This window comes from Lycium ferocissimum, chromosome 9 (assembly GCF_029784015.1).
Source record: "Lycium ferocissimum isolate CSIRO_LF1 chromosome 9, AGI_CSIRO_Lferr_CH_V1, whole genome shotgun sequence".
Classification (NCBI taxonomy): Eukaryota; Viridiplantae; Streptophyta; class Magnoliopsida; order Solanales; family Solanaceae; genus Lycium; species Lycium ferocissimum.
The window spans coordinates 34,093,129-34,106,072 of record NC_081350.1 but is presented as its reverse complement, the minus strand read 5'-3'; the positions used below and the strand labels follow the sequence as shown (position 1 = coordinate 34,106,072).

Sequence of the window (12,944 nt, the reverse complement as noted above, 5' to 3'; positions counted from 1 at the left end):
CATTACTCATTTTTTTTTTTTTTTTGTAGAAATATCAAAATATATTAACGATAATCAAACTAAATAATGACGAATAATTAAAGAACTCAAAGTATTTGCTGTTAAGGGGTCTGATCAGGCTAGGCCAAGTTTTATCAAGCCTATCAGTCTAAGGGCCAAGCCGGTCTCGAGCTGCCTTATTTTTCATTTATAATCGAATTTAAAATCTTAATGCTCCCTCTAATACCTTTTTTAGACTTTTCACTTTCCTTTTCGTTTTAATTAAACACATCTTTCTCTACAAGTATATATATAGAGATGAGATTGACAACTTGAAGTGTCCAGAAGTTGAAGCAATCATACTTAAGGATATGTCTCTCCCATATTTAATCCCTCTCAAATCAATCATCGAAGATGTTGAACCGCATCTTCTGCTTCAAATTTAGATCGAGATTCTTTGTTCTGGAGAATCCTATCTTGACTTCTTGCAGACACCTATATTGTTGTCCATGCTTTTATCAATTACCTCACTTTGATGCCCTATCTACGCGGGAGATGTTGCAAACACAAATATAACTCCCTTTTGAGGCATAACTTTCTAAAAATAGACATGATAAAAGTTATAATAGTTGATGAGTACCACAATGCACGAGGAGAACACCACTATGCCAGCATAATAATGGTACCATACCATACTAGCATAATGCTTTTATAAGAAGAATTTGGTAAACTGGTCAAAGTAGGAAGTAGAGAAAACGATCATTCTTAACCAAAGTTGTTATTTTCATTTTCTGCCTATGTTACGATCAAGGCGTAACTGGCGCACCACACATGGAATTTAAATTATATACACTATCAGTGTAAGGATTTTATTATATTATCGGTGAATTTGGACTTTTATAAAAGACTGTTTTCCCTTTTTTTAAGGTTGCCGAATAGTGATCATATAGAAAATTACTTGTAGTTACGATTTAAGTAATCTAATGGTGTAATTTTTTTATACCGTCAATTCATGCTAACTTATACACATTTGGTAATAGTAAAAGCATAGCTAAACTATAATGTTGACACCTTGATCTTGTATTATTAATTTTATTGACAAATAAGGAGGTGTCTTGTAGTTTTCAGTTCCAAGCTGTAAATGCATGAGCCCAATGTTAATATGATGTCTTTAAATTTACAGTTTTTTGCAATACGAGCTTTTGTTTGTTAGTATCACTGATTTTGCTCAGGAATAACCATGCTTTTAGCTTATGCCCTCAAATATGGTTTTTTTATTTCTTTTTTTGTTTCAGGTAACTGTGATAAATTAATTCTAAATCACATTGTAAATGCAAAAAGGATTGCTTTTGTGTTTTGTCAACACTAATTCGAGTGTGTAAATGTTGTTTTTCTAGCTGAAGTTCTTGATTTTGGATGTGTTTTCTAGTATTTTGTATCGTATGGTTACAAGTAAGGCTAGTGAGCTAGATGATGAGGATATTTAGTTCATTACTAATCGCACTGTGGTGTACTTGGAGATGGGAAATGTATTATCCACATTCCTTAATGCTCCTAATTGCAAGGTGTAATATTTTTTTTATACCATCTAATGGCATGGTGTTTCAATGGAAGAAGGAGATGAAGAAGGTTGGAGAGATAAGTTTTGGGGTTTAACTTGATGGGTTATGGGTCGGGTTTTACGTTGGGGCGGATTAATTTAATTCAGTGGTAAATTAATAGAATATTGTGACTAGGATATTATGTGACATTTTTAATGAGGTGTAAATGACACTGTGGCATCTGTTAGGGATGTAGATAAATTTGTACACTTCATTAACGGTGAGGACACGGGCTAGTAGTATAAGTTACTAGGGGTAAATATAAACCTTTTCTCAAAGTACACGGGTAAATTTGACCCTTTTCCTTAATATCTATGATTGGATTCAAAAAAGCATAGGCCTTGGGCAATTTGCTGAAGGAAAAACTACTCAAATAAAGGGTCGAACTAAGACAGATACTGATCAAACAAAAGGTATTAAGCATAACAGACTTTTCTATTCTTGGAGATAATTGCATTTTGATTGAGTTATTGATATAAGAAAAAGGATAGTAAGTAAGGTAAACCAAAAATTCTTCTTTTTCTTTGAACCCGCCCAATCAAAAATCCTCCTTTGATAGAAAAAGTTTCATAATTTCATAAAATATCTTAATTGAATTATATGTAATGATCAATAAATTAAGTTGAATTATATATCTACACATAGCAAAATCCTAGTATTAATCCAATCTATGCTATAGATATTTGGACTAGAGTTGACAAACAAACAAAACCAGCAATATACTTTATTAGTATTGAATAGAAATCTAAATGGGGCGTGGCCAAGTGGTTAGGCAACAAGTTTTGGTCCTTCTATTCCGAGGTTTGAGTCCTTCCCTCCCATAACATATACAAATTCTATTCGAAATGTTAGCTGGAACGTGATTGTTGTTTCTGATTTTTTTCTTCGATGAATCATTTTTTTCTTCAAAAAACTGAATCTAGATGCGAAAGAATCTATATTCCCTATCTCGTATTCTCTTCCCCCTAAATTAGCCTAACTAGATTCTTTTTTTTTTCTTTTATTTTTTTGTGTGTGTGTGTGTGTGGATTTCTTGACTTCTCGCCAAGAGGGGTGTTTTTGGTACTAATTATATTCACTAAGTCTCTTAATTCTCAATCAATGAGTTAGGCTAAAATATAAAAAAGGAGCAAAAACTTGACGTAATCTGGACTTGTTTGGCTTTGTGCCTAGACAACTCGCATTTCGTAAAAAAAAAAAAAAGACTAGGATACCCCTTCTTTTCTTTTGATTTATGATGCATCAATCCCATAGAATGGGATAGATAGGAGTTAATCGGTAATCAGAAGGCATTCATTTCAATATCTATAAACGGTGACAATTGCTCAGTCTATTTGATCGAATTGATAGATACAAAGCCCTCCCTATTCTTTGGATTTTATCAATTAGATGGAAAAAAAAGAATAAAAATTAAAATCTTACCTTACATTAATTTTTTTTTAATCCATCTCATAAAAAAATTGGATTTGTTGTTTGGTGTATTTATCTATTTTAAATCATTGAAATCGTTTATGGTTCAATTAAAAAAAAGACTTATTTTTTTTTTCCTAAGATGATCAAAAGTGATTTTTAATTATCAAATTTTCTTTAAATAATGAAATCAAAATGGGAACTTTCGATTATTCAAAAGATAAATCATTTTAATCATTCCTTAGAAGCTGAATCTTTGCTATTTGAAGAAGTATGAGATAGGGTCAATCTCTCCTATTGAGTCACGTAAAGATGCAGAATAAAAAAGAACTCATATGTATTGGGAACCTTCGATTATTCAAAAGATAAATCGTTTTAATCATTCCTTAGAAGCTAAATCTTTGTTATTTGAAGAAGTATGAGATAGGGTCAATCTCTCTATTGAGTCACGTGAAGATGCGGAATAAAAAAGAACTCATATATATATATATATATATATATATATATATATATATATATATATATATATATATATGTATATATAGCCAATTTCTTCCAATATTTTCTTACTTCTATCGCTTTGAATAGCAAAGTTACCCGCGTCTCGTAAGGCCAAGAGTTCTGCCATTCCTCCCTATCAACTCGAAGTCTAAGGCAAGGAACTTTCAATTCCATTTTCTTTTCATATGCTCTTTTATTGAGACCAAATTGTTTCTTCTTTCAGAAGACCTCTTATGCAAGACGGAAAAAGCTGATTCACTTTCGTATAATAAATAAAAAGAACAATAAGACCGTAATCGTACTACCAACCGTGCTACCAAGCCTTATCTTATAAGAAAATCCCATCTTGAAGTGAAGCAAGAGGTTCTTTCAAGTTAACTGTATGTATGGGATCTTCTCTGTTTACTGCTAGCAATCATGAATAATATATAGTAAGAACAAGGACTATTAGCTCAGGTTAAAGAAGCTAAAGAAGAGAAAATCTTAAACAAATGCTAAGGTCTTTGGGAAATATAAGTTATATATATATATATATATATATAATTCTTTACTCGTATTTGATGAAAGTCGTATGAACGGTTTTGAGGAAGATCTTTCATATCTTTCGAGATCCCCGGCAATATGGGGTAAAAAAGCCAAAAGAAGTAACTTTACCCCTTATAAAAAGAAACTGACTCTTGAACCCTTTTCACGCTCATGTCACGTTGAGGTACTGCAGAAAAAAACAGCAAAATCCGGTCCAATTTATCGTAATCGATTAGTTAACATGTTGGTTACTGTATTTTGAAACACGGAAAAAAATTATTGACTTATTAAATAATCTATCAAGCCGTGATAAAGATTCAACAAAAGACAAAAACAAATCCACTAAACAAGACTATATACCTTTGAACAACCATAATTTCACGAACAAAGAAACATAGTTCCATCCTTGATGAAAGTGACAAACATAGAAGACTACGTATAAATCGGAATATATATATTCAGATCATGTGCATTCAGATACAATGAGTTTTGTTCTCTTTGAAGCTACATCCACAAAGATAATAATACAAAATGATAGTCTTGAGGCACTACTTGTTCATCACTTACTAATTTCTACAACATCTTTTGCTAATAAGTAGCTACTAACTGTGTGACTGAGTCGTCGTCGTCATTATTATTATTTTGTTTTCTATTAGGTGTTCCCACTTTGCGGCCCAACTAATTTGTATTTATACCATGTAAAGCTCATTAAAGGAGAAACACTCCCTGCACGAATTCAGAAGAAACTATTTAAGCATTGCATGAACACTATATTGTGCTTTATTCTTACTAAATTGTTCAAGCAAGAAAATATATTTAAAGAAAGCCAATATTGGTGAAATAATTAGAAATTCAAGTCAACAAAGAAATTAAAGCACTATTAGAACAACAAAAGAGATATAAGAACAATCCCTTAGAACAAGTGGTCAAGTGCTCTATTAAGTCCTACCAAAGAAGAACTACAATATAAAATGAAACTTCAGTGAACAAAATAGAAACTCCTAGAATGCTACAACAACAAAAACGAAATACTTCACATCAGACACTTACAACAATGCGGACTTTAATTAGTAGCGACAGAAAATGAAAAAGTGTTAGCTTGAGGGTCGCTAATACTTATTTTGTGGCTACCCAAAAGAGATCTAAGCACTATAGCTTATTAGGCACAAATGAAGTCTGATGGGAGAGTCTTGCCACAAGTATTAATTAGCAAGCTTAGTGCAATTGGAATATTAATGTTGATTCCCAGAATATTAGCTTTCAATGCAGTGCAAAGACAAACAGCAGCTTCAAGATCCAAAAGTCCACCTAGTACGGAACAACAATGCGGGTCGGGTGGGTTTCCGATGACCGCTCCGACCGGCCCATTCAGCACATTGGCACATACCCCTAGTTTTAAGGCATCTCTAGGGCAGTGTCCCTTGGATGGGCTCGGGTTTGGGTTAGGGTTAGGGTTGGGATTTGGTTTTGGAATTGGTGGATTATTGCATCCACTCCAGCAGCCACTTACAAGGGTAAAGAAAAGAATGTTAGAGCATAAAAAGAGAGTAACTAAGTATCTCTTTGAATCCATAACAAATTGAAGCAGAGCACTTATGTTTTGTAGTAGTACTACTTCTTTAGGTGTAGTGTATAGAGAAATTGAGGTATGTATTTATAGGCAATTTGCGTATATCAAATAATCGAGAAATGAGCCACTGAATTTTGGCATGCATGCAGACATGTGAACTAATGCTAGCCTGGAATAAAGGTGGCTAATAATTTTTGTATAGATCTTTTGTTGAAAGTTGAATGTGTTGGTGGAGTTTATTTTATTGGTCTTGGGGATCACAAGACCAACCAATACGCAATAGGTACAGAAAACACACCCGTGACTATTCATTGGCCTTGTAATTCGTGTTATTCTTTGTGAACTTCAGATTTGATCCACTTGAACAAATGATACAGTGCTTCAATAACTGGCACTCTCATACTTGGACCATGTTATTAGTCGTTTCTCTACTCTTATATTCTCGTCTTCTAAAATATCAAATGTATTTTGTATTTTGTAACAAATTCAATTTAGAGAAACGACTAATAATAACAATATACATATAAAAAAAACGACTAATAACATGGTCTGAACTCCGAGAATAAGAGTACTACTAATGACATATTGGTTCAATTTTCATATTCATCAGCTTCAGTTAGTTGAACGTTAATTAAGTAAAGATATTAAATGAAAAGATATTAAATGTTTTTAGTGTGCAATAAATTTAATAGATAACTAATATAACCAGAAATAGCTATTTTTATGTTTCTTTCCCTAAGAGTACTTTTTTAGGATTAGGCCAATAAATAAGAGCAAGGAAAGTAAGAATTGATGGACCATGCTCATTCATTTTCTTAAATTTTCCTCTCCGTTTGGGTAGAAGTTCTATTGATAATAAGTTAAGATATACTGTAGTCTATGCTTTGTTAAAATTTAATAGGATTTTACATTTTTACTGCTAATCACTTCCCATTAAATTCAAGACAGTGTTTGTTAATTCAGACTGTGAATGATTCAATTAATATGTACTTTAAGTTAATGTGAAAATCTAATCTTGATGCAAACCAAATTTCAGAATACAACAGCACACTCCTGAGTCATCACTCAACCCTTGAAATTCTGTAAATCTTAAGTTAATGATCGTATTATGTGGCATATGTGTTTTATGATTGAGAAGATGAGTGCACTTACCATAATTATTTTTCACATCCCTACTTCCGCTCGAGTATCAAACGGATGGGTTAGGCTAAATTTGAATGGATCAAAACATGACGAATTAATAAAGAGAAATTTATGTTATAGATCATTTTATAAAAGTTATTAGGAACTAGTTGAGAAATTATGATTTTTACATGATTTTTATAATTATATATATAAATAATATATTATTTTAGATCGAAATTATCATGAAATTCATGAATATTAATCACATATTTTTCTTCCATAAGGATTAGCTAAATTTTTTGTGCCATAGGAAGATGAAGGTTCAAGAATCTTTTGTTTTTGAGTATTCTAATTTACATAGAATATATCATAAGACATTGTATAGTTAAATATATTTGACTTGTCTAAGTATATTTTAATGAAAGAATGTTACGTTTACCTAATAAATTTTTTGTCACTTTTGTTGTTTGTTTAGTGTGAAGAAATAATAATAGAAAAAAGAAGGAAAGTGTATGTATTGTTAAAAATCGAATAACCGAACCAAAACCGATAAATGTATATTATATTTGATTTGATTTGGTTTTAATATTTAGAAAACCGGCTAAATTGGTTTGATTTTGACCAAAAACCTATCCAAACCGACCCGTGAATACCCCTAGTTCCAACTCATGAAAATGAAGGAATTGCACGGGTTTCCCTTCAAATGGGCGGTCTTTAATTGTTGCCCGTCAAATGGGCTGCTTTTAATTTTTGTTCTTCAAATGATCTTTAGTTTTTGTCCTTCAAAATTAAACTTATGTCAAGCAGACATAAGTTTTTAAGAGCGGGGGTCATAATTTGTGGGATACTAAATGCTAAAATATAAGTTTATGTTCCGTAAAAAAATTGTTTGCCTTGAGGGCCAAAAATTAAATACCATCACAAAATGGGAAAAAAGTGCAAATGACTCACTCAAAATTGAGCTTTGTCATTAGTAAGATCCCCACGAGCTGATACACTTTCCAAGCGGCACCAAAAAGCAGCAGTACAAGGAATTTTTTGTAAGTTGTCAATGCTTATAATAAAAATTACTTATAGATGAATTTTAAGTTATCTAATAAGGTACACATTGTTTTATGATACTATGTTATTTATATGTAATCGTAACAGAGAAAAAAAGTATGTTAGTTTTGTTTGGTAATTAAACAAATTCTAAAGAAATGAACGAAAAAGAATTTAGTGAGAAATTTCAAAGATTGGGTTATGACCAATTGTTTAGTCAACTTGACTCAGCCAAGTAACTTTTGGATGGATTAATGACCCACCATTTATTAACGATGATTTAACGTAATTATATAACACTAAAATTCACATTACATAATTTTAGCACAAATACTAATACTTCATTAGTAGACAAAATAAAGTTCCCCTTTTTCTCAACTAGTTCCTAAAACAGTGCAATTTCTTCATTTTGAGTTGGAACTAGGTGTTCATGGGTCGGTTTGGATCGGTTTTTTATCAAAATCAAAGCCAAACCAATTTAGTCAATTTTCTAAATATTAAACCAAACCAAATCAAATATAATATACATTTATCGGTTTTGGTTCGGTTATTCGATTTGTAACAATACATATATATATATATATACTCTTTCCTTCTTTTTTCTACTATTATTTCTTCACATTAAACAAACAACAAAAGTGACAAAAATTTTATTAGGTAAATGTAAATTCATTAAAATATACTCAGAACAAGTCAAATATATTTAACTATAAAATATCTGATGATATATTCTATGTAAGTTAGAATACTAAAAAACAAAAGATCACAAAAAATTTAGCTAATCCTTTGGAAGAAAAATATGTGATTAAACTTCACGACTTTCATGGTAATTTCGATCTAAAATAATATATTTTTTATATATATAATTATAAAAATCGTGTATATAAGTTATCGGCTCGGTTCAGTATTATCTTAGGTTTTATTTTAATAAAATCAAAACCAAATCAAATATTATCGATTTTTAAAATTTAAAACCAAACTAAATCAAACCCAAAAAAAATATCGATTTATTTAATCGATTTGATTTGAATTTCACTTTGGATCGGTTTTTAACCAAACCATGAAGGGAAAACTACATATATATACATGTTAAGGAGAAATATTTACGAAACATGACGACAGTTTTCCTTATTTACAAAACATAATGATATATTACGAAACATGACGGATTTTCATATATTTTTCGTTTTTTATTTTTTTTCCAGAAAATATATTATTTTTTAAAAAAAAAATTATTTTTTTATATATATTTTTTAAAAAATTAATTTTTTTTTTTGCTCAAAGGCTTAAAAAATTACCTCAATTTTTTGTGTATGAAAGTTGTATGAAACATGTATGAAATGTGTATATGTGAGCGAAATTTTTAATATAATTTTCATACACAAAATTGTAAGCGAAAACTTTAAGCCTTGAATATTGTATGAAAGTTGTTACAATGTTGTTGTAGTTGTATTAATTTTCCAGAAACCTAATATGAACTTTATATACGAAAAATGTGAATGAAATTCTAAGTCTTGAGCGAGATATACACATTTCATACCATTCTCATGTATAAAATTTTGAGCGTAATGTTTAAGCCTTGATCGAGATATACACATTTCATACGTTCTTCATACATAAAATTTGAGCGAACTTCTTAAGCCTTGAATGTTGTATCAAAGTTGTATACAATATTGTTGTAGTTGTATTAATTTTACAGAAATCTAACATGAACTATATATACAGAAATATGAACGAAATTTTAAGACTTGAGCGAGATACAAATTTCATATTGTTTTCATACACATAATTTTGAGCGGATTTTTTAAGCCTTGAACGAGATATACATATTTCATACATTTTTCATACCATTTTCATACACTAAATTTTGAGTGAACTTTTTAAGCCTTGAGCGAGATATACACATTTCATACAACTTTCATACATAAATTTTTGAGCGAAATTTTTTTTAAAAAAAAAAATTAAAAAAATAATTTTTTTAAAAAAATAAAAAAGTTTTGTATAGGGTTTGTAATGTTATGTTTTGTAAATATAAAACTATCGCCATATTTCGTAAATATTTCTCCTTAAGATGTATATATATGTAGTTGTCCCAACCATGAACACCCCTAGTTGGAACTAGAGAATTGTTTTATATGCCTAAACTTCTTAGTTCTGCGGCCCAAGTTTTGAATTTAGATTAAGAATGTATACCAATTAGTGGACTCCATTATTGTAGGGAATGGTTGGGTCATTTGCACTTCCGTCTCCATTTTGCATTGGTCTTTAATTTTTGTCCCTCAACGCAAATAATTTTTTCACGGGGCATAAGTTTATATTTTCGTATCAAAATATTTCACAAGTTATGTCCATGCCGTTAAAAATCACGCCCCACTAGGCATAAGTTCGATTTTGAAGGACAAAAATTAAAGACCAACCCATTTGAATGACAAATCGTGCAATTTCTTCAATGGAAATAGTACAGTACAAGTATTTCGCGTTTCAACCAAGGTTACCTTTTTGCTAAAAGTGGCTGGGCCATTCGAACAAATGCCTTATTTCGGGGGTGGTCTTTAATTTTTGCCCCTCAAATCGCTGGTCTTTCATTTTTGTCCTTCGACACTTTAAGTAATAAAAAGGTGGCCGAAAATACTCCTCACGTTTTGGGTTCAACCGAAAAAAGAAATTGCAAGGCAAAGTTTTCATAGAAATTATGCATATTCGGGCAAAGTTATGCCTTAGGGCATAGTTTTGTAGTATAACTTAATTTCTACAGAACTATGTCGGACAAGGCATACAGAACTACAGAACTATGCCTTAAGGCATAACTTTACCCCGAATAGACATAGTTTTTATGAAAAACTTGCCTTGTCATTTTTTTTTTTTAACTCTGCTGGGGTTCGAACCCATAATCTCTGGTTTCATAGACCAGCGAATAAGGGTACTTTGACCCACAAATTTTCATTAAATGACAAGTAGGGAAAAAAATTAAAGACCAGCTATTTAAGGGGTAAAAATTAAAAGGAATAATTACTTGGCTTATTACCTCTAACAGGTAATTATTAACCATAACTACTTTTTAATTTACTTATATTTAGTAACTATAGTGATTTTGTAAATTACCGTTCGTAGCTATACCAAAATATATTAGGTTTACAGCTGGTATTTCTCCCTCACTCCTCTCTTCTCCCTCACCTTTCTCTCTCCTCCATCGCCTCTCTCTCTCTCTCTCTCTCTCTCTCTCCCCGTTCCCTCTCAGATCCGCTCCTTCACCTCTCCTCTCTCTCTCTCCTCATCCGCAGTCTCTAACCCATCTCTCTCTATTGCACCGTCATCTCTCACCACTCTCTGCCCCTCTCTCTCCGTTGCACCGCCCAGATCTGAGTGTACTGTTGTCGCCACCGTCCAGATCAGAGACTGTATTATTCAATTTCTGAATTTTGTCGTAGAATATTTACATGAAGATATGCAGACACATTCTCGTATGGGTGGAGGAGCAAACATACTGGATTGTTTCCTGCTTCCTGATGTTGGGCATTTTTTTAGTGTTTTTTTTTATTTGACCTGAGATTGGACCGGAATCCATGGCTTCTTCTCTTTCTTGTATATCAAATCTGAGTGTATTTGAGCGTATTTGTAATTTTTTTAGCATATTTTTTTGTATTTCACCGAAGATTTGACCGGGATCGATGACTTTTTCTCCGTCTTATATCTCATGACTGAGTGTATTTCGTCATTTTTTGAGTGTAAATATAAGTTTAATGAATTTGGCTGATTGTATTTTCGGGCAAACTAGATTTATTTGACTGTATATGTTGTTTGAATGATCTATATACATATTTTTGTATACAATTTTTTCGAGTAAATACATTGTATCTGAAATATTGTATTTGAATTTTTCTTATTGTATACAAATTTACCCCTGTCATTGTTTGATACTGTCACGCCCCGAACCATGGCCTGGGCGAAACACGGCACTCGGTGCCATATTGCATGTGACCAAGCGAACCACATGGCTTGCTGATTCATCATGAGGCATACATGAGCAGAAATATAGCATGAACGTGATGAGCTTTTATAAAGATGAGATGTCATAATAATTTAATGAAATACTTGTTTAAATCATGAATACGAAAATAACATGAGTTGAACCAAAGATGGCTAAACACCTTGCATGTCTAACACAACTAAACTGACTAGTCTATGAAACCTCTAATCGTGAATATTGACTGGAAAACGTACTTGCTGGGACAAGGCCCCCCCAGCATACCTTTAAATGCATGACTAGTAAAATAAAGATAACTGACTAAATCCCGAATGAGATGGGGCTCACCAATGAGCTGATACAAGCAAATCCTCTTTTGGCGGATGCGGCACCACAGTAAATACGTACCGTCGTGAAATGCGAGGCCCCGGGCAATAAAAGGGGACGTCGGCACATTGAATGTCTTGGTATGTAAAACAGGCGAATGAAATAATATGGGACATGAAATAACATGATAAGAATTGAAACTAAAAACCTGGACATGAACATGAGCATGAGCATGGGTACATATATATATATATATATATATAGTAAAACATGATAAGTAGGGAGAGCATTTCATAAACCGACAACATGATATCACCACGTGGATACGTGGAGTCTGGTACCTCGGCAAGACCCACGAGAGCCCCATACCTTGCCGGGGTATAAGGTGGTAACGTGCCTGATGGATCCATTCAGTGTGAAATCAAGGAATCATCCTAACTGGGCGGAGCGACCCTTGTCCTACGGTGGCTACGTAGTTTCAGGCTATCTGAGCCTTCTCGGTAATTCATGCAACTCCCAAAAACATGAACATGATATAATTGGCTAAGAAGCCCATGATTTTCGTGAATTAACTTGTACTTGTCTTGTAATCATGATTTCACGAAATAACTTGCAAACATGGTTTCATGAGATAACTTGTAAACATGGTTTCATGAAATAACTTGTAAACATGGTTTCATGAAATAACTTGTATTTAGCATGTATGTATCTTGAGTCATGGCATGAACATAGTTATATAATACAATTGCATGAAAACTTGTAGACATGTAGGATATTCATGAAATAAGCATTTTTATTTAAAAACATGCATGCAAGAACCCATGGAGTGCAAGATATGGGTTTTCATGGATTTCGGACGGATTCTCAATAATTATAAAGAAATATTAAGAACTCAATGATG

At 32.1% G+C, this 12,944-nt stretch overlaps 1 protein-coding gene across 1 annotated transcript; it reads right to left on the bottom strand.

Annotated features, from left to right (window-relative positions):
* Positions 1-4,873: 4,873 nt before the first annotated feature.
* Positions 4,874-5,658, bottom strand: LOC132069440 (14 kDa proline-rich protein DC2.15-like). The gene has a single exon (XM_059462783.1). The coding sequence runs from the start codon at positions 5,587-5,589 to the stop codon at positions 5,176-5,178; it is 414 nt and encodes a 137-aa protein (XP_059318766.1). The 5' UTR covers positions 5,590-5,658; the 3' UTR covers positions 4,874-5,175.
* Between the last annotated feature and the right edge of the window lie 7,286 nt (positions 5,659-12,944).